Source organism: Cornus florida, unplaced genomic scaffold (genome assembly GCF_030987335.1).
Source record: "Cornus florida cultivar Cherokee Brave unplaced genomic scaffold, ASM3098733v1 CherokeeBrave_3.0.0_Hap2_Chr11, whole genome shotgun sequence".
NCBI classification, from domain to species: Eukaryota; Viridiplantae; Streptophyta; class Magnoliopsida; order Cornales; family Cornaceae; genus Cornus; species Cornus florida.
The window spans coordinates 71,308,204-71,335,125 of NW_026775581.1; the positions used below are offsets into that span (position 1 = coordinate 71,308,204).

General features: G+C 33.6%; 2 protein-coding genes and 1 non-coding gene across 3 annotated transcripts; 2 read left to right on the forward strand and 1 right to left on the reverse strand.

Annotated features, from left to right (window-relative positions):
- Nucleotides 1–2,755: 2,755 nt before the first annotated feature.
- On the reverse strand, nt 2,756–2,829 carry TRNAN-GUU (transfer RNA asparagine (anticodon GUU)). The gene has a single exon. It is a non-coding gene; the product is annotated as a tRNA-Asn (tRNA).
- Nucleotides 2,830–4,347: 1,518 nt separating this feature from the next.
- On the forward strand, nt 4,348–6,529 carry LOC132284946 (EPIDERMAL PATTERNING FACTOR-like protein 6). Its single transcript, XM_059787092.1, has 3 exons — nt 4,348–5,138; nt 5,971–6,008; nt 6,123–6,529. Exons 1-3 carry the CDS (start codon nt 4,835–4,837, stop codon nt 6,348–6,350), a joined length of 570 nt encoding a protein of 189 aa, XP_059643075.1. The 5' UTR covers nt 4,348–4,834; the 3' UTR covers nt 6,351–6,529.
- Nucleotides 6,530–17,538: 11,009 nt separating this feature from the next.
- On the forward strand, nt 17,539–25,397 carry LOC132286645 (probable phospholipid-transporting ATPase 4). The gene is made up of 11 exons (XM_059789001.1): nt 17,539–17,753; nt 18,441–20,477; nt 20,583–20,693; nt 21,045–21,321; nt 21,408–21,496; nt 21,613–21,700; nt 21,790–21,999; nt 22,182–22,307; nt 23,819–23,917; nt 24,077–24,268; nt 24,367–25,397. The coding sequence occupies exons 2-11, from the start codon at nt 18,643–18,645 to the stop codon at nt 25,063–25,065; spliced, it is 3,726 nt and encodes a 1,241-aa protein (XP_059644984.1). The 5' UTR covers nt 17,539–17,753; nt 18,441–18,642; the 3' UTR covers nt 25,066–25,397.
- The last annotated feature ends 1,525 nt before the right edge of the window (nt 25,398–26,922 follow it).

Here is a 26,922-nt window from a genome sequence, read left to right on the forward strand (position 1 = left end):
CCTCGTTTCCTACAGACGGCGCCAATTGAAGATACAACATTCCGTTTTATCTCTCTCACTCTTACTTTCTCTCTCACTCTTACTTTCTCTCTCTCTTCTCTCCACCCGTCATGATCTATTTATAGGCCATGACCCTTTTTTGCAGTTAACCAATTACATTGGGCTTATAGCCGAAAGTTCTCTTCCTTCTGGGCTGGGTCTTGTAATGGGCTTGACCTTCCTCGGTAGACCCCCCATGTTCGGCCCATTCCAGGGTGCTTTGGCATGGATCCTTCTTCAATCATTCGACCCGATCTCGTTTCCGCGATCCATATCCGGCCCATGCCACTTGCCGCATCCTCAGGAGCGGAGTTAGACAATGAAGTTCTGAGCGTCTCCCACGAGTCCGGTAATGAACCAAGCAACCATAACCATTGTATCCCATCATCAAACTTAATACCCATTCCAGCCAGCTGATTAATAATTCCTTGGAATGTATTCAGGTGATCAGATAAAGGAGTCCCGTCCTGGTATCTCAAAGCCATCATCTGCTTAATCAGAAACAATTTATTATTTCCAGTCTGTCTAACATATAGCTGTTCAAGCTTACTCCATAAAGAACGTGCATGTGTCTCTCCACTATCAACCAAATAATGGGTACACAAATTCTTCTCTAATTGCAATTAGAGGCTACAAAACATCTTATCAAGATAGCAACAATCTTGGCAAAAAACAAAGAGAATTGGAGAGAAAAATACCAAAAACCGGTTACTATTCACGGGCACGAATCACTGTTCTCGAGCTCAAAATCCAATCTTCACCGTTCAGATTTTAACTCATTGAGTCGTGAATCTCTCCTCCAAATTTTAGCTCGATCGGACCACGGACGAAGCAGGATCAGACGTTTGATGAAATCTGGGCAGAATAGAAAAACCTGCATTTTCCTACCAAAACCCGGTTACTGTTCACGGGCACGAATCACTGTTCCCAAGCTCAATCTCCACCGTTCAGATTGTGCATCACTGAGTCATGAACCTCTCCTCCAAATTTCAGCTTGATCGGACCACGGACGAAGCAGGATCGGACGTTTGATCAAACCTGGGCAAAATGGAAAAAAAACCTGCATTTTTCTTCTCTTTGTTCTTCTACTTGCAGCTAACCTCTTTCTCTCTTTATACTAACTTCCTTAAGGTTTTCTTTTCCCTAAAGGCTGGGCTTTGGGCTTTTAATAAAACCCACTTAGGCTTTTCTCCATATAGAAGGAAATAAACCCAACAGTTCTATATATTGACCAATTTTAGCACTACTTGGGTATTCATTTGCCACAAACGACAGTCAAAAATCAATTTGATCGGCGGTTGCAGGGTCTCAAATTGTTCACCCCACGTACTCTCCCTTTGGTCAAGAATCAATTCGATGGATGTTAGTTGCATAAAGATGGGTGCTTTCTTTCAAAAAAAAAAAAAAAAAAAGTCATAATTTTTATTTTATTATAAAACAATCAAATCCCAAAAATATATATTTCTTCATTTTTATTATATAAGGCCATCAAGTCATATCCATGAATAAAAATATGAATTTTTTTTTTTTTTTAATAATAGGATTTGATGGTCCTACAATATGAAGGATGAAGTGCTCTCTTACAAACACGACATTTACGTTGGACTTTTGCTTCAATTTTTAAGGTTAGTACAAAAACCAATCAAAATGGGAGCTAAACTACCAAGTAGATCCCACCAAAATAATTCAAGGTAGATTTGTTTATGTCACACAATACTTATATTTTCACCAATAAAAATGTATATCGTCTTCATCGTTAATGTAGATCAATAACAAATAGATGCAATCTCACCAGCGAGGATTTAAGTATTGTCTGTGTTTGACTCCCCTTCAAATACTCTCTAGCCTATATCACTATGGACAAGATGCAGGTCTTCACTAGTGAAGATCAACATCATCCTAAATGCCGATATGAACTAACAACAAATGAGCACGTCCTGTTTTAATTATTAAATTAGGGATAAGAATTAACTCATCATCTCTAATTTGATAAGTAAGTATGTACTCCACCATCTCTGATTTGTTAATTAAAGAGTACATGTCCATATGTGATTGATTCATATCAATAATAAGGATAAAATACATTAGTATTGAACCTAAGTATATTAAACCTAAGTATTGTCCGATCATTTGTATATTCAAAGTGTTGTGCGTCCACATAATTAGGTTTTTGACTAGTTTATGCCATGGTCAGCATAAGTTTCTCGTTGAAACTTTCTAATGTCCTTAAATTATATTGTCGGACTTTTTTTATTATTATTATTATAGGTAAGATGAGTTCAATTCATAGAAAAAATAGAATGTACAGCATCGAAATTGAAGCAAGCTTAATAATAAAAAACTAGATTACTGGGCTTGTCCTAGAATGGGCTTCTTGCCAATGTTTTGCATTGTCTGAAAGTCCATGCACTTCTTTGTTTTTTAAGGCCTAAAGCTATGAACCCTATGGTTTTTCAAAGGCTTGCTAGTTTAATTTTTAACGAATTTCATGGTTGAATTACTTCAAAAGGACCTGTATAATGTAATATACTTAGCCTTGTTTAGGGCACATGACCTCTGAAATTGCTAGATCCATTACATACTTTTCGGATTATTATTCAAAGATAATAAGGTTTAATAAGATTAATTATAATTAATCTAAGTCAACAAAGTAATGCTTTGCAAAAAAGGAGACGAACAATGTTCTTTGGAACTTGGAAAAAAATAAAAGAAAGTACGCTAGAAGAAGGGTTTGAACCTTCGACCTTGTGGTTAACAGCCACACGCTCTAGCCAACTGAGCTATTCCAGCTTGTGATGCCCTTGATTGCAAAATTTTAATAAATATATAGCGATATATAAAGTTTCTCTAGCAAAACCGTGATCTTGTGTTGTTTCTAGGGCCTTTGGGCCTGTTTGCTGGGTCCCCCTTCCCTCTGATTTGTGTAGGCCTTTGTCTGGGTCGCGCCCACTGGCTTTGCCAAAGGAGTAGCTTTTGTTTCACAATAAAACTCAGGTGGTTGTGCAATTTATTAGAGAGAAACACATTGGAAAAAATTTAAATATGGAATGGATTGAGACCAAAATAAATAAAATAAAAATAAAAAAGTAGAATAGTATTATTAGATCACGAATTTTTTTTAAAATGGCTGTATAACTTGAAATTAAATCACAACTAAATTCTCAATTTGCATGTGATGCTTCGACCAATAGACAATCATAGAAATTCTCAATTTGTCTTGATACATGAGAAATTGAGAGTTCTCAAGAAAAAAATATGATTGTCCATTAATTGTTACACATATCAGTGATGTTATGTTTGAAAATAGCGAATCAATGCATTGAATTTAAAATTAAAAAAAAAAATTATATTAAAATTCTTTCCATCCCAAATTCAAAATAAATGAGGGATGCTATCAACCCTAGCACGAGAGAATTTCAAATGATATTAATAAACCAGCTCACTGAAAGATATATGGGATGCCTTTGCCTGCTGTACTGAATGATGCTATTTCACCAACATTGTTACGTAACATCCCTTGAACCCACAAACACATATGGTTATGTAATAAAGTGGCTACTCCCTATATAACCTAGACTTGTCCGAAGCTAGAGAGAGAGCACTGAATGGTGCAATCTGAATTTCCATTTTTTACTAGCTTGCTTCTCAGGTTTGGCTTCCCATTTCATACCATAAATGCAATCTATTACGGAGTTGTATTTAACATTAACTATGTATTCTACATATTAACACTTCCCTCCCTTCTTTCCATCAAATAAATCATTCATCAATTTTCACACATACACATCAAAAATAAAAATAAAAAAGGGACAAAATTAAATGATGACAGTGTGATATGAAGTCAATTACTCTTGCATGAAAAGGTGCTTCAAAATGTAAATGAACTTATATTCCATTATTAAGTATACATGGATGAATTAGGATTATCCCCTCTTCACCAGACAATTTAGTTCAGTGTACAAAGAAGGATTGAGATTTCAACGACATTAAGTATGGAGTATGATTCTCACATATCAACCTTTCTTGTAGACGTCCAATACATAAGAAGGGATTCGACGGATTCAGTCCAGTATACGAAAGAGGATCCCGAGTTATGGATGAATTAAACCTCCAAATTACATAATTACAACGTAATGGCAGGTCACAGCAGCAAATTAGAGAGGACAGATGGATGGTCCAGGTTAAATGTAGGTACACCAGCCAGTCTGTTCATAGCCCACCAGCCTGAATGGAGTTGACTGAAGCATATATACTAACTTGAAAGTATTAACTAACTGATCAATCTTTTTGCCAGTAGTGAATGTCAGATCAGACACTGATCCTATATATATGTATTAAAAGATGTGTCTCTGTCAAATGTCAATGGATTACTTCTTTTTTACTGCAGAATGACACTATCAAGAAAAAAAAAAAAAAAAAGACTCTGCAGTCCTAGGCATGAGCCTAGATTTCATTTTTACACACCTTATCAGAGGTAGTACAGGTTTTCCAGACCCAAAAAGGGTTCTGTTAGCCTAGCTCATCTAATACTGTTTCAGACTGATTTTAGACACACAAACACACACAGAGAGGGGCTTGTTTTCAAGGCAAGTAATCAAAGATGAGAAAGGCAGAGAAATAAAGCAGATTAATCATAAGGTTTTCAAGTGAGTTGTCCAATGAGAAAAACAACCTTTTATACCATCTTTTAGAGGTTGGAAGGAATCACTTGTTTGTGAAGCAAGATCTCTCTCTACCAATGCAACTCTGAGGGACTGAGAAAACCAAGAAATTTTCTAGGTTGCTTCTTGGGGAAATGGAATTTGTTTTTCTAGGCCTTTTCTCCTTATTTATATGCCAGCAGCAATCATGCATGGCCTCATCCAGTTTGAGTGATCCAAATACCTCTCTCTCTCTCTCTCTCTCTCTCTCTCTCTCTCTCTCTCACACACACACACACAGTCACACACATTATCACTATCATCATTTGAGCTTTGAAGAAATGAAGGGAATTAGATTATGTTGTTTCCTAATAGCTATGCAAGTATTGATCAGTGGGGTATGTGTTACAAGCAGGCCTTTTCCACCAAATGATGATCATGGTGGTGTTCATCAACCAGGTTAGCTACTATTATTACTTGTCCTCCCTTTTAAACAAATATATTTAACCCTTTTCTTAATTAGTTTCCAATCATTTGCAAATAATTTCCCGTTTTTTCCCTCTTGCAAAAGTCACATCTCTATGGTTTTTGCTTTTTTACCTTTTTCCTCACTTGCCCAGACATTATTGTTTTAAAATTTCATTTGGAGTCTCTATTGTCAATATTGTATTAGCTGGTGTTTAAGTTAATGTACAACTACAGAAATAAGTTGTCCTCCTCTGCTTTTGAAGACCTCGTACTACCTTTGGCTTCAGCTCTTTTTTTTCTTTTATTTTTTATTTTTTATAATTCTCACAGGCATCCACAAATGCCTACTACAAGACTCGAATCCCTCAGCTCCTCGGAACACTTTTCAGAAAAAAAAAAAAAAAAAAAAAAATTCTTCTTTTCAACTTTTCCCTCATAGTGTCCACCTCTTGTTTGGCTTTAGCTTCTTGACCTTATCGAGGATCTTAATCCTAAATCTTTATTTACCTTGGAATTGCTTCTCCTAGTCAGTCTCTAGCTTCATTATTCAGAATAGATCTTCTTTTCAACTTTTCCATGTCATGCCAATTGTTTTGTCCTTAAAGTCTATTGTTTTTTTTTTTTTTTCTTTTTTTTTTCTCAAATCCTTAAAGTCTAATTGGAATTCCAATAAAATGAAAAGGGTGGTAGGTGTAAAGGAACACCATAACTACTTTTTACTGAGACAACTCTCTCTCTACATGTATACGCATACATATACACACACACACACAACACTTAATTGCTTTGAATTACTATCCTAACCTTACTTGCTTTATTTCAGGTCAAGAGTCTTTGCAAGCTACCTTGAGGTCTAAAGAGGTCTCTCTCTCTCACTTTATCTGTGTGTGTTTCTTTTTTCTTTATCTTTTTTTCTTTTAAAATATATATATATTAATTTATCTGAAAAAGGAAAATGTTAATTGTCTTTTGAAGGGTGATAAAAGCATGGAAGGAGTAGGAAAGATGAATGACGAAGCATATAATGAAGGGGTGAGGAAAATAGGGTCAAGGCCACCAAGTTGTGAGCACAAGTGTTTTGGATGCATACCATGTGAAGCCATTCAAGTGCCTACCAACACAGGCCATGTTGGTGTCCAGTATGCTAACTATGAGCCTGAGGGTTGGAAATGCAAGTGTGGTCTTTCCTTCTATACTCCATAAACGACAACACTGTCAAACTCTATCTCTTCTCACTCAATATGAACATGTCCATGCATGTCATGTGATGTGATGTATAATAGCTGGCTTAACAATTGTGCTTTATGATATTATTCACCATGTATATGTAATTCAAGGTAAATATATATTTAACTACTATGGTTAATGTGGTTGCTCTAGTAGTCAACCAGACATATAAATTGCACTCTACATTTCAAGAAGTTATTATATGGTCCAAGACCAGTGGTCTCAGGCCAATCACCAATGGACACGTAATTTATGGTTCGCCGTATCAATCGATGCGCGACCATTTTTCAAGTCTGATACGCGATCTGTATCGGTCAGTTTATATTAATTTTGTTCAAGTCCGTTACACCACAACTGTAAATGCGTTGGAAACAATTGTGTCGAAAATGTGTTAGCATTTTTTAGGTTTTTATCTTACGTGTTCAATGGTGATTAGCAGGTGGGACCATCTAAAATTTATCCTACATTTGACCCAACTGATTTGATCTATCAACAAGTACAAAATATAGGTGGAACAACTGCCCCACATAATATAAGTGTGCACAACAAGGCCTACCCCGGCCCACAGAAAAAAAATTTGGAAACCCAAGCCCACCCTGCGGGTTGTGGCTTGGAAAGCGCTTTTGAATTTTATTTTGAAATGGACTTTATTTGAACGTGGTTTGATTTAAAATACAAAAAAATAAAAAGCTATAAATTTAAATTACATTTTTTTTAAGATTTGTCAATATCTCACATAAATTTTTTTTATATTTTATAATCTCACTTACCTTCTCTGTCAATTAATTTTTTACCGTTTTGTCCATCAAATGTTTGCTGTCATTTAAGACATTAGAAGGACAATATGGTCAGGTAAAGAGAATTTGTTACATAAACAAAAACCTCACAAGTGAAATTATGAAATATAGAGAGTGTCTATATGAGATATTGACAGAGATAACTGAAATTAGCCCAATCAAGAATTTCGGATCTTCAAAACTGAGTCAACTGACACATGCATTCCCGAGTTTCGCATGCAATAAACTTCATCTCATATTAAATGTAGAGACAGAGATGGGCATTACGTATGAGAAAAGAGAGGGGAGATATGAATGCTAAAATAATAGAGTGAATTATAAATGTGCTTGTAATTAATAATAGTCGCACACAATTTTATCCTACATTCAAGCATTTAGATCAAATTTTGTGGGCGACTAGAATCATCACATTGGCTGGCATTCAAGCACGAGTTTTGACCAAAATTGTAGCTGCAAATACAATCCATTTACATCTAGCGAGGACCAATTATTTATTTGCTGTAATGAGAGATTTTATATGTAGGAAGATCATATATGTTGGGATTTGCTAAACAGTACCATATGATAATTGTTATGAGATTCACCGTGACAATATTATAATTGACTTTATTTGGTTGGAGGGATGGAAAAATGGATAGATGATGTATCTATAGGAAAAAGAAGGTGTTTTCCTCCCTTCTTTTTTTTTCTTTTTTTTTTTTTTAATGAAATGAATAATAGAAAAGATTAATGAAGTGATATTTTTTTTCTTATTTGGTTAGAAGGGAAAGAAAAAGTATTTTTATATTCTTTTTACCAATATACTCTTATTAAATATTTATTTCAAATTTTTTGAAAAGGTTAAAATTGTCAATTAAAAATTTATAGATAATTATGTCTTTTTTTTTCTCCTCTCTTCCCCCAAAAGTGAACGAATAAAAAAACATAAAAGAACGAGGGCATCCCTTCTTATTATCTCCCTCTCTTTATTTTCTTCCAATTAAGCACAAAAATATTTATCCATCCCCCCTCTCCTTATTTCCCCTCAGTCGTACTCTCCAACCAAACATAAGCACAAACTAACTCAACATACCTAACCTACATCTCTCTCCTTGACATGAACCAAGTTGGAATAACATATTTTCGGGTACCATTTGGATTAGGAAAATATGATAAAGTGGCCAACACGCCTTCCCACTTAGTTATTTATGTGGGTCCCGAACATGGACCCCACATTTTTTTCTATTTGAATTATTCTCACTAAAATTTATCAAAATCACACGAGCAACAATAATGTGGGGTAAGTCTTCGTCTTCAACACAAGTCTCTGGTCAAAGTGGAATTGAACCTATAAATCATTATTCATTGTATAATTAGTTTTTGTTGTCAAAATCAATTGGGGTAGGCCCATAATGTGTTTTGAGATGTGTGGAAAAATAAGAGCCGAGATAAATATTTAATAATATAAAAATCTTAGTGCATAATGTTAATTGAGATATTTTTATCATACGTGCTTTTCATGTATTCATGTTACGAAAATTTATCAGCATAAATATATTAGTGAGATAGAATTATAATCGGATGTAACATATATAGAGACATCTTGTCTCATTCTTAATAGTAGGAATTAGGTGCTTCACATAGTTAATTTTTAAGAAAAATTATAAAATGTCCATCACTATGAGATGTTGACGTATTGATTCTCAAATCTACTCATAATATAAGGATTTGCTTGATTTGTAATTTTGGTAACAATTTTATGTTTTTAGATAACTGAAAATATAAATTATACAAAAAATTTGCTTGATTCAGTTTTCTAAAAACTCCATTATAAAAATATCTAGAAAAAACAGATTTTGTCTTTCCTTCTTTTTATTGAGTTGGATAGAAGAAAAGAGAATAAATTCACAATTTACTATGTTGGTTAAAAGAGATGAAAAAAAAAAAATTTGAATTATTTTTATCATTATATCCAGTAATATCTATAATATTGTAATTTATGAAGAATAGTACTGTAATTTCATATCTATATAATTTAAGTCCTCCTCTCTAACGTCCATTTTTTTAATAATGAAAATTTATAAAGGAAAAAGTAACACATCCCTCCTATTATCATTTATTTCCTTTTATCATTCCCGTCCTATAAAAAAAAATTGTTCATTCTTATCTACTTTCTCTCGGTACCACTTATTTCCTTTCTTTTTATTTTCTTTTCACATCTCTTATTTCCTTCCTACCTAACAAATCAAAATCTTTTGAGTGTGAAAGAATTTTCATTCTAAATAGTATAGTCCTCAAAAAAGTACTATTAACATGATATTTAAATAAAACAAATTCTAAGGTTCATATTTCAATGTCCTTACCAAAGGACTAATTGCTTTAACTTCTTAAAAAACAAAAAAAAAATTCAATGTCCTTGCCACTATTGCCTATCAATGCCCTACCATCAAGAATAATAGTGGTGGCGCCAAATAAGCCAGCATTTGTTGACCTTCTAGTTCTTCATTTTATAAAAATTGGGTGGAAAATTAAGGAGGAGACCCAACCAAAGCCACTAGAGGACATTTTAAAAATGGATTGACCCAAACAGGACAGTCACACTAGATACGAAAAAAATAATAATAATAATATGAGTTTATATAAATATCTATTAGTCACCTGTCAATCAAGACTCGCAATGGGTGGTACGTTCGAGTTTGGTACTTCAATTGCCAAAGAACATGCCCTAGCTCTGTCGTTTTGCTGAATTTTCTCGGGAAAGAAAAGTTGAAAGGGAGAGATTTGCAGCTTCAAAGAAATTTCCTTGCAAGGTTACACAAATGACTTTTCATTTTGGAATTCCTTTCGTATTCACATTGTGATACAAGTTTCTTAATATTTATATACGAGTAATGTTAGACAACGTTCAAGAAAAAAATGCAAAAACTGTCAATCAAAACTCATAATGGATACATTCGAATTTGGTATTGCAATTGCCAAAGAAAATGCCATAGCTTTGTCGTTTTGCTGAATTCTCGGGAAAGAAAAGTTGAAAGCGAGAGATTTGGAGCTTCAAGTGGAAGGTTACACAAATGACTTTTCATTCTGGAATTCCTTTCTTGTTCACATTGTGATACAAGTTTCTCCAAAAAAAAATTCGTATATTTATTAATGATAATCAAACAAAATGCTCACCATTGAAATTTTTATTGTACGCGTATGTGTACTATTGACCATTTACGTACGCCCAAATATAATGTGAGAGAGTTTTTCCAGTGTCAATTTAGATTAAGTACTGTTTTGTGTATTTAAATTGACACCCCAACTTAAATGGAAAATGGTATAATTTTTTTTAGAAAGAAAAATGGCATAATTGACAACTTTTAATATCTAACTTAAAACCGACAAAGATAAAGATAAAATTTCAACTTAGATAAGCATCATTACTTTTTTTATTTGTTTTCATAAAATACTACTCTTATTTGTTTTTATAAAATAGGTCTCTTGTTTTTATTTTTCACATTGAGTTTGATGGTATTGGAATATAAGATTTTGATTTGTACAAAAGCTACAATGTTTTTGTAATTTTTATTATTATTATTATTTTATTTCTCTCCTTGTTTTTGTTTCAGGAAGTGAGATAGATCATTTAGTTTAAACCATTATAGTAATTAACAAATGCGCATATAAATATTAATGATCAAAGACACGTCTTACATATATAAACAGACACACACAGATATATATATATAACTATGGATACACACTGAAGTTGTATACATTATAAGAGACGCAATTTGAAACTCTAATAGCCAATATTGAGGGAAAAAAATTTAATGGCCAACAAATATACTATATTAAAATAAAACCCAAAAAAAAAATAACAAACATACTTAGAATAGGGACAAACAAACAACTTTCCAAATCTTTATTTACCTTATATTTGACACATGGGGAGTGGGTTTTTATTTGTGACGTTTTAAAAACTGATAAGGTCACAAACTACACAATGATGTTAAAATAAGGGTAAATTAGGCTGTCTTTCCTTGAGGTTTGGGCATATCATACATTAATGGACAATTTGGTCTTTATAACTTTGACCTCATTTTTTAGTGCAAAAAAATCAATAATGACCTTTATTTTTAAATATTTTTTTTATAAAAAGTTAGTTTTTTTTTGTCTAATATTATTAAAAACACCCCCACTCAAATGAAGGGCAATATGGCCATTTTATTCTCAAAAAATAAGTGAAGGAGTGTCGTTGAACACACACACCAAACTTCAAAGGAGGTCAAAGTAATAAACATCAAATACTCTATTCACATGTAATTTGACAAACTTAAAAGGAAATCAATGTAATTTACTTTTAAAATAATGATGGGACAGCTCTGTCACACAATTTAACATGTTGCATGTATAATGTAACAAGTTCATGTTGCATGTATAACGTAACAAGTTGCTTTTGATCAAGGACGGATCTACATAAATATTCCCTTGATGTTTTTATTTTTTAGTAATATATTCTTGTAATTTGTTCATTTTTAGTAATATACATATAAAATATTACTTTTATCCCCCTAAATTTTTTAAATAAATGCATTATTACCTCCCAAAATTCATTTCCCCTATACCTTACGTCATGGCTCCGTTCCCATTTGTGCTATAATGTGTTACACTATTGATTTAATAGTGAAGACAATAATATTCAAACGGAATTCCACAATCTTACTACAAGTGGCATGGCTCCGTCCCCATTTGTGCTATAATGTGTTACACTATTGATTTAATAGTGAAGACAATAATATTCAAACGGAATTCCACAATCTTACTACAAGTGGCAAATTTGAGATTTACATGTAGATTTTTTATTTATTTTTTAATAAAACAAAAAGAAAAAACCATATCTTAATATGTAAAAAATGACAAAAATTATATACATATTAGTTTCTAGAAAATGCATAGACCTTAGTGACACATTTGTGTGAAAACCTTAAAAAAAAAACACCCACTTGTATGGTGCAAACTGCAAAGATCAAAGTTAATGTGCGCGCGCGCGCGTAAATTCTTAAATACAAAAAATGAAATGTGTGGGAATGCTTGTAAAAATTCTTCTTCTAGAGGGTCAGAAAAAAATAGTTGCAAGTGCAGAGACGACTTTGGCAATCACGGTCCAACTGATTTAACTCTTGATATAAAGAGCTGTACGCGTTTAACGTGCGCATGTGAATCACCTGAATCAGAACATTCTTGGATAAACCTGGGACCACTTTTGTCTGGTTGTTAGCCCCACACCATCATACAAACCGTTAACATCACGCTCTACCAAATTGTTTCATACTCGTATTTGGCAACCCTAATATTGCGAATGAGGTCCCTTGTAGGTGCACGCGGTTTGTCGTGGTGTGCAGGGGTTTACATTCTCTTTATTTATATTACAAAATCGAAAAAATTCCAATTTTTTTTATAAAACACCTTGTACATGCTAGTTGCCCCTATTAAAGTGCCTAAATTTTGATAATAATCGAAATGAAAATACTTATAAGAAAAAATAAGTGAAATGAAAATATGAGAAATTTTTAATTAAAATATTAATTAATATTAAATTTCTTTTATTTATTACAATTATTTAAAAAAAATTATATCATACATATCACTCGAATACAAGCACAGTTGTTCGAAAAGTTTCGTCCTATATTTAAGCGGCCCCTTCTTAAATTTTGTTGGTAGTCACTGGTCATTCTCACAATTATTGTTAGGTCCACTGCATTATTGTTTTAGGGACATCAGTGGTGTTAAGTCTTTAACACATAAGTTTGGTGTGAGTTACACGTTTGAATATAGGATTTTGAGAAACTTGTGCATGATTCCTTTTCCATTGTCCTTTCCTTTTTCTTTTCCCTTTTCCCTTCATGCCCTCCAAATTCATTCAGACTCTTGAATCATGGCGGCTTTATCTGCATGAATTTCCACAAAGCAAGCTGCCGTTCAAATACATCCAAACAAAATTGTACCCCGAGGAAAGTGGGAAAGTATTTTCCCAAGAAAGTTCGCGGAAAAATTTAAGAATAATTATTGTCTAGCATAGCTAATATTAGAGCGATTGATATTATAAAATAATACTATATTATACAAGACTGTCAAATATAATACTAGTTTAATTTAACTAAAAAAAATAAACCGTGTAATTTATTTTATATGATTTTTGTTACAAATTTTTAACTATATAATTTTAATACAATCTTTAAAAAAATAATAATAATAATTAGATATTCGTATCAATATTTATACATGACCACAAGATTAAAGACAAAAAGATACGGCAACTGTCATGAGTTCGACCTCATGTTGCCGTTCAAATACATCCAAGCAAAATTGTACCCGAAGGAAAGTGGAAAAGTATTTTCCCAGAAAGTTTGTGGAAAAATTAAGAATAATTACATTGTCAAGTAGCCAATATTAGAGTGATCAATATTATAGAGTAATGTATTATACAAGACTGTCAAAGATGATAGTTTAATTTAATTAAATAAAATAAAAATATACAAATGTTTTAGTAGTCTGGGCTAACTGAGAAAACATACTTAATTATTTTGGGTATATAATTCCGTTGAGTTTGAAAAAATGAGTAAATAATGACTTATGTTGTGTATATAAGTATGTTAAGTTTGAAAGATAGCAAAAAAATGACTTGAAGTCATTGTTAAAATATAAAATTTCGAAAACATTTTTATCCCTTCTTATAATGGCGAGGAAAAGTGAAAAAAAAAACCCTCTAATTATATATTTTTGGCTAACAACACCAATATCCTTTATTTTGAAATAAGTCTATTAAGTTTGAAAAAATGTAGTAAATAAGGAATTAATGTCATTTTTTCGTTATTTCTTTTTATAAATGTAAAATTAAAAAAATACCCTTATCTCTTTTGATATGTCCTTATATATATATACACACACAGTTGTCACATTTAATTAATTTTTTTACCTAATTTTTATTCAATTGTAGATGAATATTTTAGTATTTCCATCATTTAGGTATTTGTTTATACCAAAATTGATGTTAAGGAGGTTCATAGGGGGTTATATATTATATATGCATACCACAAGGGTTTTTTTTTTTGTCCGCGGCCCTAAATTATATATATATAAAGAAGGACAGTTTAGTTATTTCACATTTATTAAGATTTTTTATCTATTTTTTATTCAGTTATAAATGGACACTTTAGTCTTTTCAATATTCAGATCCTTGTTTGTTCCAAAATTAAATATTAGAACATATAGGGGGATACACTCTATATGCATACTATATAAATGTTTTTTGGTGTGACCTATTTATTTTAAATTAGTTTTTAATTTTATAATTTTAATACAAATCCTTTTTTAAAAAAATAGGTACTCATCTCAATATTTATACATGATGAGGGGATTCAGGACAAAAATAAATAGAGCTCATGACAATACTTCTCAATATTTATACCATATGAGTGTTTGTGGTATCACATTATTATTATAATCACAAGATTCAGGTTAAATAGAGCTCATGACAATTATTATGAGATCGAACTCATATTAATATAATTAAAAAAAACAGAAGTTAAATATCTAACTATGTAGTATGTACTTCTATGATATCGTGAACAAATAAATTAATTAGGTTGATTCACTAAATGAGGTGATTGGGCCAATCTGCTGCACATTGGTTGAATAAATCAGCCTAATGGATCACTACCAAAATTTTCATTCTAAATCACTATCTTAAATACGTGATAGCATCATTTTTCAAATAAACAGGCTCATTAATGCTTCTTTTTGTTTTAGAAGCTAGGTAACAAAAAAGGTTAATCATTATATATATATACACACACACACACACACATAACATAAATATAAAGTTTGTAGAGCATTATTCAATCTCTATATTTGTCTTAATTTAAAGGCGTACGAACGCATGTTGGAAGAAAAACAAAATTACATAATTATCCTCAATAACTACATACAAATTAAAAGAAAATACAAATATTAAAATGAAAAATAATTAAGCCAAATTGCACTAAACCCCTATATAATTAAATAGTTGCAAAATACCCCCTACCAGGCAGGGATCTATGGTGGGTGCGTCCACCCCATTGAAATTTTTTGTTATTGCATTTTACATTTCTAAATTTGTATTTTTTTTCATTTATGCCTTTGAAATTTTAAAATTGTCTCCACTTAAATTATAAAAAAAAAAAACCTCTATATAAATTTGCTCCTCACCATATGAATTTTTAGATCCATCCTTGCTCCTACGCTAATTTGATTCAATGTACCAAAAGTTGCAAATGACTTTCTCATGGCAGACAAATGTTGAAATTTTAGCATTAGCGGTGACACATAATTTTTTTTTTTCCCTTAATTGGGATTGACACACGTTGTCTTTACTGAGGTTCGAACATCTAAACTCCTTTTGGGAAGTAGGAGCTTTATACTACTAGGTCACAGACTTGTTGGTATAGTGACACATAAATTGATTATTTTAATAAAAATACCCTTATGTATATTTATTCTTTAATTTGTAATTAATTAATTTTACAAATAAAAAATTGAGAGTGTTTGTTGTATCACACTATTATTATCACCAAAATAATTATGTGCCTGCTACTTGACTACTTCAATATTATAATTTCAACTTCAGGGCCAAAGGGGAGTAATATGAATTTTTAATTTTTTTAATAAATGAAGAGTATTTGTTGTAAAAGATAAATGAGGTATTTTAAAGTATTTTGTAGTACAGAAGAGGTTTGGTGCAATTTGGTTAAATAATTATATAAAAAATTTAAAATATCTGATCGATTAAAAAAACATTGATGAGAGTAGGCCAAGAATTGATAGACATGGAAATGGAGACCAAAGAGTTGGTAACATGTCATCCCAAATGCCAAGGAGCTTGATTAAAAGATATCGACAAAAAAGTGAAAAAGTGATCAAAAGTTAAACATATTATATGCACACAATTGTATATATCCTTTTTTTCTTTTGCGAAAAACAGGTAAAGAGCTAAGAAAATATGTAATATTTTTTTCACTAACTTTTTAACGTAGTGCTATCAAACGTGAGGGAAAAGTAACAATTAACTTATTTATTAGTAATATAATATTAAATTCTTTGATAGGTATTTTCAGAATTCTAATATTAAATTCATTTAAAAAGTGTCACTTCACCTAAAATAGAATCCCACTTTCATCGACATTCGAGTAAAGATCCGTATAAAAGGTGCCAAAAGTACTTGATTCGGATTAGCATAAGAGAGTCAAGTTTTATTGTATATCATTATATCAAAAAATAAAGAATTATTGCTCCAAATATTTTGTAACTTTCCAAACTATTACAAAAAAAGCTAATAATTTAACCTTTACTAAGATGGCTGTAAAATTGGTTTTTAAAATTACCAAATTGACATTAGAATTGCACCCCGCCCCCCCCCAAAAAAAAAAAAACCTAACCATAAGAAATGTTACATGCATTTTAAATTTTTTTTTTTTAAAAAGTGATTTTCAGAGTGAATAGTTAGCGCCAATGCGTGACCAAATCATTTATAAACATCAGATGTATCGAAATTAATCTATATAAACCATTTTAAGATATGTAATGATAACAATTAATTAGGTTAGACTATTCGACGCGACTATTCACAATTATTTATATTTTTAAAAGTTCAAATATTCTGATCTTTTATATTTTATCCATAAATTAGACATGAGGTAATTTTTTGCAAATCTTTTTTTGTAGTTAAGGGTAGTTAGATTATCTACCAAAAAACAATTATAATAACATACAAAAAAAAATATATTGTAAACATTTTATGGTTTTGAGAATTTTTTGCCCAATTAATTTAAAAATAGAGTGGAGTGGGAGGCCTTATTGTGGGCTCCACACATTCTAAACCCCCATAGTTTTAAATTCACAATCATCATATCTCATTGATACCTTAGCAAAGCAACGGTCATGATCAAACAAATACTCCGTATAAAGTAATCTAAATTTTAAATCACAAGCTTCTAGTATTAAATAGACAGTAGTCCATTTTGACGGTTTTAATCCCAATCAATGAGTGGGCCCCACCAAGTCAAATAGACCAATAAAAGCCTAGGTGTTGCCAGGTGGAAGTCCTTTTGGCAACTGCCACGTAGGAATTAAGTGGGACCCACCAAGTAAAAAATAAAGAGACTGACCCATTCTACGTTAACTCTTCACCAATGGCTGGCAATTCTAGCACTTTGCCAGGTCAGTTTTGACATGCCAAGAACTAGCTAGTTGTATATATAATACATATGTATGTACGTATATATAGGTGTATGTATTCATACATATGTTAATATTATATAGTATATTACAGCAAAAAAAATATTTTAATAAGTAAATAAATATAGAAAAACCCGTAAAATCCTGGCATTGGTTCGGACTTGGGACGGAGAGAGAGGTCGTCTTTGCCTAAACCCCTTTGTCTATCTCTCTCTAGATTTTCTCTCTCTAACCTAACCCCCTCTCACTCATTGCGATCTCTGCGACTACGGGACTATCATTGTTCGATCTCTGCATCTCCTTGACGGGCTTGTTCCATTTCCATGGACGAAGCTCGTTTTTCCAGGTACTCTTTCTCTTTTTCTCATTGTATATATGTCCGGATTTGGGTTTTTCTGGTTGTATAGTTTTGATAATTTTAGGGTTAATTTGTTACGTTTTAGTTAATTTATTAGGAGAAATCTACACGCGTCAATTAGAAGATTCTTTAATTACGGTTTTAGCTGGGAATGCTCTGATTTTCTTTCTTTCTTTCTTTCTTTTTCTTTTTTATTTTTATTTTTATTTTTTTCCCATATTTTCAAGTTCATAATTTTACGGTTTTTTTTTTTTTTTTTTTTTAATGTTTATTACAAGAGGGGTGTGGGTTTTTAGCTGTCTATTTTGAGTTTTCCAATTTTATTTATTTATTTATTTATTTGGGTTGATCTTGTTTCAAATCTTTGGATATTAAAAAGTTATAAGCATGTTAAAGTTGGAATTTGAATTTGAGTTTTCCATTTTTTTTAAAAAAAAATTGGGTTGATCTTGCTTCAAAGTTTTGGATATTAAAAAATTATAAGCGTGTTGTAGTTGGAATTTGAATTTGGGTATGATATTATTATTAGGATCGTTTTGTAAATTTTATTGCCTTAATTGACTTAATTTCTGCTTTTACAATTTTAAATTTCATGCTTGGCAAATTGTAAATATGCGGATGCAAGGGTAAATGGATGAAGTTTGATTTGCATTATTGGGTTTGATATATTCTCAGGCTATGCTTTCCTGCAACTCTGGGAATCTACATCTTGTGACTTAACTTCCTCTGGGTCTGTTGAATTCAGTCTTGGAGGAGGATATTATGCGTAGCTGGTTCATTCAGTTGCTGTGTTGAAGGTGTCATTTTGGTGGGAGGGTCAGGTTGTTGATCTGTTTATGTGGTAATACAGTTGTATTTAAGCTGAAAACCTGTAAAAATGACCGGGGGCAGGATAAGGGCGAAATTTCGCCAGAGCAGTTTGTACACATTTGGATGTGTTTGGCGGTCTCCTGCTGCTGAAGCGGAGGGGCCGAATCAGTTCCGAGGCCCTGGATTTTCACGAATGGTGCACTGCAACCAACCTCGCCTCCACCAAAAGAAACCTCTTAAATACTGCACAAATTATATATCTACCACAAAATACAATTTCATCACATTCTTACCCAAGGCCATTTTCGAGCAATTTCGTCGTGTTGCCAACTTATACTTCCTCCTGGCTGCAATTCTATCACTCACAGCCATTGCACCATTCTCAGCTGTGAGTATGATTGCTCCTCTGGCCTTTGTGGTTGGGCTTAGTATGGCAAAGGAAGCTTTGGAAGATTGGCGTAGATTTATTCAGGATATGAAGGTTAATATGCGGAAGGGTAGAGTTCATAGAGGCAATGGTGTATTTGGCCATAAGCCGTGGATGAAGATGCGGGTTGGAGATGTGGTGAAAGTGGAAAAAGATCAATTTTTTCCTGCAGATTTACTTATTTTGTCATCAAGTTATGAAGATGGGATTTGTTATGTGGAGACTATGAACTTAGATGGAGAAACAAACTTGAAGGTGAAGAGAGCTTTGGAGGTAACCTTAGCCTTCGATGATGATACAACTTTCAAGGATTTCAAGGGAACTATTACATGCGAAGATCCCAACTCGAACCTTTACACCTTTGTGGGTAATCTTGAATATGATCGACAGGTTTATCCCCTTGATCCAGGTCAGATTCTCCTGAGAGATTCAAAGCTTAGGAATACATCTTATGTATATGGAGTGGTGGTATTCACGGGTCATGATAGCAAAGTCATGCAGAACTCAACAAAGTCTCCTTCAAAAAGAAGCAGAATCGAAAAGCAGATGGACAAAATTATTTACGTTCTTTTCACACTCCTTGTGTTGATCTCATTGATCAGCTCCACAGGCTTTGCTGTGAAATCGAAGTTCCAGATACCAAAATGGTGGTACTTGAAACCCGATAATCCTTCACCAGTTTTCAATCCCAATAAATCCTCCTTGACTGGCTTCTTCCATTTTATCACTGCTCTTATCCTCTATGGATATTTAATACCAATTTCGCTCTATGTTTCAATAGAGGTTGTGAAGGTCCTACAAGCAATGTTCATTAACAAGGACATACATATGTATGATGAAGAGACCGGTACTCCTGCACAAGCGCGGACGTCAAATTTAAATGAGGAGTTAGGCCAGGTTGACACAATCCTCTCCGATAAAACTGGCACTTTGACATGCAATCAAATGGACTTCCTAAAGTGTTCCATTGCCGGAACTGCATATGGCATGCGTTCTAGTGAAGTTGAAGTTGCTGCTGCAACGCAGATGGCTATCGATCTCAATGAGCAGGACTCCGAGATCTCAAGCAATCCCATCCATAAAAATGGTGCGCATGGTTTATCGGAAAAGAGAGGAAGTGGATTCAGGGAATCAGAAATTGAATTGCAGACCGTCATTACTACTAAAGATGAAAAGGTTCAGAAACCTATGATTAAGGGGTTCAGCTTTGAGGACAGCCGTCTCATGAATGGAAATTGGTCAAAAGAGCCCAATGCAGATCTCATTTTGTTATTTTTTCAGACACTTGCACTTTGTCAAACTGCAATTCCAGAGCTAAATGAGGAGACTGGAATCTTTAACTATGAAGCTGAGTCACCAGATGAAGGAGCTTTTCTTGTTGCGGCAAGAGAATTTGGCTTTGAGTTTTGTAAAAGAACTCAATCAAGCATATTTATTCGTGAAAGATACCCTTCTTCTGGAAAGCCAACTGAAAGGTCAGGCAATGAAATGAATAAATTTCTATATTACATGGGGTTTTTGTTGATTTGATTGGATTTTTGGTGTCTTAGCACCTTATTTATCTTCCGGAAAAATTTCAGGGAGTTCAAAATCCTCAATGTGTTGGATTTCACTAGCAAAAGGAAGCGAATGTCTGTCATTGTACGGGACAATGAAGGAAAGATTCTTCTCTTGTGCAAGGGTGCAGACAGGTTTTGCTCAAGACACTTTTCCTTTCTTCTTTTTTTTCTTATTTATATATATAATTTCTGTCAGACGATCTTACAGTTGTATAATGGTATAATTTATTTGTGTAATGGTATAATTTATGTAATCTGTGTAGAATCTTCTGTTAGCTTCTGCATGGTGTTGAGACAGTGTGTGAACTTGTATGTTGAATATATTCTTTAAAGGTTGATGGTTTTAGGAATTAGACACAGAGCTCTATAAATTTTTGTTGGCTCTTCTAGTTCATTCCTTTTTGTCTATAGTCTTGACTGTCTTTAAGCAATTTTGAGTTACTTAAAAATCTAATCCATTTTTCCTTTGCTTGGATGATACAGCATTATCTTTGATCGTTTGTCAAAGAATGGAAGAATGTTTCAGGAAGCTACCACTAAGCATCTGAATGAATATGGGGAAGTTGGCTTGCGTACTTTGGCACTGGCTTATAGAAAACTCGAAGAGGCCGAGTATTCTGCTTGGAACAGTGAGTTTATTAAAGCAAAGACTTCCATTGGTGGTGATAGGGAGGCAATGCTTGAACGGGTATCTGATATGATGGAAAGGGATTTGATTCTTGTTGGTGCAACAGCTGTGGAGGACAAACTGCAGAAAGGGGTATGTGTTATCATTACCATAGAAGCATAATTTACCCATCTTCCTTTGCTCATCTCCAACTTATCTATGGTAACTCTTCTCTCTAGGTGCCTGAGTGCATAGATAAATTGGCACAAGCTGGTCTCAAGCTCTGGGTTCTGACTGGAGATAAGATGGAAACTGCAATCAATATAGGGTCTATCTCTTGCCAATCTAAAAAAGCTCTGATTAATGCATTGTAACTTTTGGACTGGACTATGCAGGTAAATACATTCCAATTACTGAACAAGGATTCTTGTTTGTGTAATGCAGATTTGCATGCAGTCTGCTTCGACAGGGGATGAAACAGATTTGTATATCCACTATGAACACAGAAATGTTATCCCAAGATACCAAAGAGGTGCGTAACTTTTAGAAAGATGTAGATCATTTAGAGAAACTTTATTTCATTTTATGTTTTTGACTTCGTTGCTACTTGTTCCTGCTCAGGCTGTGAAGGAGAACATTTTGATGCAAATAACCAATGCCTCCCAAATGATCAAGCTGGAAAAGGATCCTCATGCTGCATTTGCCTTGATTATTGATGGGAAAACTCTTACTTATGCTTTAGAGGATGATATGAAACATCAATTCCTAAAATTAGCAGTTGATTGTGCATCTGTCATTTGCTGCCGTGTCTCTCCTAAGCAGAAGGCCCTGGTATGATTTTTTGTTTTCTCTTCACCCGATGGACGTTGTTTATTGAACATTGTTTTTCATGCTATTCAATTTTAAAAGATAAACTACATTCATATAATTGAATGTTTCATAAGTCATTTTCTTTGATTTTGTTTGATCTTCTTCTATATTATTTATTTTTTAACATTATATTGGGGTTATAGGTAACAAGATTGGTAAAGGAAGGAACTGGAAAAACCACCTTAGCAATTGGTGATGGTGCAAATGATGTTGGAATGATTCAAGAAGCAGACATTGGTGTTGGCATCAGCGGGGTGGAAGGCATGCAGGTTGGTAATTGATCTAACAGGCTCTATTTGCATGCTACATCTATTAAAGCTTTGGAGTAAATATTTAAATTCTAACATGTTTGTTGTTTAGTGCACAATAAATCATTTACATAAAATTGTTATTTATGGTAATTGAAACTCTTGGGGTGGTGTGTGGACAAAAGGTAGCTCTATCCCTTGTTTTTCATATTTGAGATATTAGACAAAATGCTAAGAGAAGGGGAAGACCAAACTTAACATGGGTTAAGATACTTAGGAAAATATGATAGCCTGTGGTTTAACCGAGCTTATTGCCTTAGAGTTAGTGTAAGAAAAGGCTTAGTGAGTTGAGTTGTATATCAGACAAACTGCCCAATGTTGGTACCATCAATTGAGGGTGTTCCGAGGTGGGAATTGGGTGGAGATCTAACCTTTGGCTCTTATGCTCGAATCCTTGTTCTTAATTCTTACACAACAACCCAAGCTTTCTCAACACCAAGTAATCATCCTTGCAGAAACTTACTGAATATAGACAATTTTAGTTTCACTTCCTGCTTATTTCGGAAAACAGTACTCCCTCCGTCCCAATATACTTGTCCATATTTTTATTTTGGGATGACCCAAAAAACATGTCCAATTCCAAATTTGAATGTACTATTTTTTATAACATTTTGAAACTTCACTCTTATCAGTACAATAAAAACTATTAAAACCCCACTACCATAAAAAGTTGGATTCCCCATACAGGACATGTATTTTGGGACAGAGGGAGTATGAAAATTTTGGATGGTTTACTAGCAGCATTACAGTTGCTTTATATGTTGAATTTGTTATATTTGTCTGAACTTGTTATGGCCTACAAAACAAATAGCTAGATGCACAAAATATTATGGGAGCTGTCCTTGTGGACATGAACTAGTGAATTTTTTATCTTTTGTGTTTTCTTTATTTTAATTGCTCTATTCACATTTTACTAGACGGTAGGTGTAGGTGGTAAGTACGTTGCAAATATAATTAGATCAGCTGCACAGCCTAATCAGCATTTTGTTAGCTGATCTCCACTTTTTTAGAAATAAAAAACTGTATAAATTGCGCAATTTTCTGATTCCTTTCGTGTCATGACGATGAGATGATGAAATCCAAATCCATTTTTTTGAAATTTTGAGTAGTTCAATCTACTTTGGTCTTTCAATTTTATCCCACCACAGAAAAATTAATTATTTTCTTGGGGATTGTTTCCATAAGATTGAATAGTGGTCCAGGAACTTGTTATGATTGATATTTATTTTGCGGGTGGGTCTAGGTGCAATGGTAAGGTTGCTCTATTGTGATATGATCATGAGTTCGAAACTTATAACAGCCTCTCTGCATGCGGAGGTAAGGCTATTAGACACTCCCCAGCACCTGCAGTGGCAAGAGCCTCATGCACCGAGTTAGCCCTTAAGTAGCCAAGGGAATGTGTATTTTCTCTTAATGAGCATGAATTGCTTCTGGATGTCATACTGAAGCTCAGAATTCTCTACTTTTTGCAGGCTGTGATGGCTAGTGACTTTGCTATTGCACAGTTCCGGTTTCTGGAGCGACTTTTGGTTGTCCACGGACACTGGTGCTACAAGAGAATTGCTCAGATGGTAATAAATAAAAATAATTATATTGACATCCGTGTCAATGATTGTAGCATGTTTTCCTATACACAGTGCACTTATTATGCATATTGCAGTTTTCCGCCTTTAGTGCTTACTTTTTGCACCACTAATTTGTCCTCATTTGAATTGTGATGCTCTGCACAGATTTGCTATTTCTTCTACAAGAACATAGCTTTTGGCCTCACACTTTTCTACTTTGAAGCATTCACTGCCTTTTCTGGGCAATCTGTTTATGACGATTGGTACATGCTGTTGTTCAATGTCATTCTTACCTCATTGCCTGTCATTTCGCTTGGAGTTTTTGAACAAGATGTTTCTTCTGAGGTCTGCTTGCAGGTTAGTCCGATAATAGCACTTCATCTGGAATTTCCATGTATGTTCTTTCTCCCATGCGTCAAATATTTCGTACTTATGCATACTTCACACTTTTGCAGTTCCCCGCACTGTATCAGCAAGGACCAAAAAACTTGTTCTTTGACTGGTATAGGATTTTTGGGTGGATGGGAAATGGTCTATATTCATCTCTCATCATTTTCTTCCTTAACATTATCATTTTTTATGACCAAGCCTTCGATGTTGGAGGACAGACTGCTGATATGGCTATAATGGGTAGCACGATGTTCACTTGCATCATCTGGGCTGTCAACTGCCAAATTGCTCTCACAATGAGTCATTTCACATGGATTCAACACCTCTTTGTTTGGGGCAGCATTGCCACTTGGTACCTCTTTCTTTTACTGTATGGCATGATGCCTCCATACTATTCTGGGAACGCATACCAAATCCTCGTAGAAGCTCTTGGTCCTGCCCCAATGTACTGGTTTACCACCATCTTAGTGACAATTGCTTGTAATCTCCCCTACCTGGCTCACATTTCTTTTCAAAGATTATTCAATCCATTGGATCATCATATCATACAAGAAATCAAGTATTACAAGAAAGACGTTGAGGATCGACACATGTGGACAAGAGAAACGTCCAAAGCAAGACAAGAGACCAAGATTGGGTTCACAGCAAGGGTGGATGCAAAGATCAGGCAGTTGAGAGGGAAGCTGCATAAGAAGTATGCGTCTATGAGTCCGTCTCGTATAGCCACTTCTTTGAGTCCGTCTCGTATAACTTCCACAACTTGACAGCGTTCTTGTTTTTCTTTTTTTCTTTTTTTTTTGTTTACCTTTTTAGGGTTTTGGCGATTTTCAGTTCTATTTTGTGCCTCTTTTCAATTCATTTCTTCATAATTTTTTATCCAGGTTAGCCAGTCGTGAGGTCCCATTTGTTACATTAGAGCATTTGAAGCCGTTGTATGTACAATATTCAAAAGTTTCCAGTATAGCTTGTGAAAAAAGTCAATATCTATCTGCTTTTGTCCTCTTCCCTGTATCTTTGTGTATATTTTGTACCAATATCAAATAGAAACATTTTTTTGTGTCCGCAAAGCAGGAATAGCTTTGTCGTCTTCTTTCTATATGTATATTTTTTGGTTTGCCGTTCTTTTCACACACACACACACTAAACAACAAAGAATTGCTTCAAAGCATACTTCAAAGTCCAGTCATTGCAACAAACAATTGCTTCAAAGCATTCTTCAAAGACCTGTCAGTGCCTTAATGTTTTTCCTTTATGATTTGTGAAGTGTTTGTTTATATCCAGGACATTGTAATGTGATTTTGCTACCACAGCAATTTGAACTAGGAAGGTGAGAGTGGAAAATTCCGACATTATAGTTATCACCAGATCTCCAAATCTAAACACAATTTATGCGAACTTACTAAGGTATCTACAAGATTATTTATGCCAATTTTGGCATCTTGTCTATAAACAAATCCTGTAATAACTGCAATTACTTGCTATAAAACATTCCATTTGTTTTAAAATTTTTATGCCCTGGGATTTTTTAATTTGGTAATTGATTGGAAAATACAGTAGAAAACTAAAGATCTGCTTTAGTTTTCTATTCTCTGGTACTAGAAAAAGACAAGACAAAACAAAATTCTTTTGTGGTTAATATTTTTCTATTTGAAAACCGTTTTTTTTTTTTGGAGTGCACAACTCAATCAACTCAACAAACCTTTTCTGAATTACTTGGGGTGAGTTCTGTGATTTCTATTTTGTCTCTTTCCATTTTTTAGTTTTATTTTTTTCTTTTTTCTCTTTCGTGACAAATTAGGAAGATAGGAGATTTGAACACGGAAAAACTTGCTCGAGGAATTGGGCGCTCTACCAATTAGGCCACTGAATAATGTCCCATTCCATTCTACAATTGCATAGCCCTGGTCAAGCCACGTTCTGCTCTACCTGATTCTACTCATATTAATTTTTGCCTTTTCCTCCCCTATACGTGGGCTATTTCTTAACCGGCGTACTTAGTGGTCTTCTTTAAATATGACCAAACTATCTTAATTAATTTTCTCTCAATTTATATCCAATTGATTCTACTCCAACAATTTCACTAATGTTTTCATTTCTCGTCTTGCCGCACATCGATCGCATTATTCGCATTTCTGCCACATTCACCATACATATGTTGTTTCTTAGCAGCCTAACATTTTATTCCATAAAACTTTTGGTGCAAATGATTGTTCATTGAATAAACAAGCCAAAGCTCGAGCTCGAGCTCGAGCTTAATTTTTGATCTTGTTTAGTAGACAAGCCGATCATGAATTGTCCCAGGCTCATGAACACGTTCATAAACATAAACTTGTAGATTCATGAACATAGATTTGTGTATGGTCATTTGAGTTGAAGAATGTGCCAAAAACGATGATGAACACAAGTTCAAATCAAACTCGAACACAAATATGATGCCAAGGTTGGTCTTTTAAATAAATTAATTGAGTTTGAGCTTAATTTTTCAAGCTCGTCATGGATTCCGAGTTGAACCACAAAGGAACGAGACTAGCCCAAAGACATTAAAGCTCACCGCGGCTCTATCATTTGCAGCCTTACATAAAGCATAGATGGTCTAACATCTGTTTAATAACACTTTCCTT

What these genes read in the sequence shown, in the direction of transcription:
- LOC132286645 (XM_059789001.1), top strand. Translation starts at nt 18,643, where the DNA reads ATGACCGGGGGCAGGATAAGGGCGAAATTTCGCCAGAGCAGTTTGTAC. An exon ending in GAAACTGCAATCAATATAGG is followed by an intron (nt 21,497 to 21,612) that starts GTCTATCTCTTG and finishes TGTGTAATGCAG; the next exon opens with ATTTGCATGCAGTCTGCTTC. An exon ending in CTTCTGAGGTCTGCTTGCAG is followed by an intron (nt 24,269 to 24,366) that starts GTTAGTCCGATA and finishes ACACTTTTGCAG; the next exon opens with TTCCCCGCACTGTATCAGCA.
- LOC132284946 (XM_059787092.1), top strand. Translation starts at nt 4,835, where the DNA reads ATGGAATTTGTTTTTCTAGGCCTTTTCTCCTTATTTATATGCCAGCAG. An exon ending in TGGTGGTGTTCATCAACCAG is followed by an intron (nt 5,139 to 5,970) that starts GTTAGCTACTAT and finishes GCTTTATTTCAG; the next exon opens with GTCAAGAGTCTTTGCAAGCT. An exon ending in CTACCTTGAGGTCTAAAGAG is followed by an intron (nt 6,009 to 6,122) that starts GTCTCTCTCTCT and finishes TGTCTTTTGAAG; the next exon opens with GGTGATAAAAGCATGGAAGG.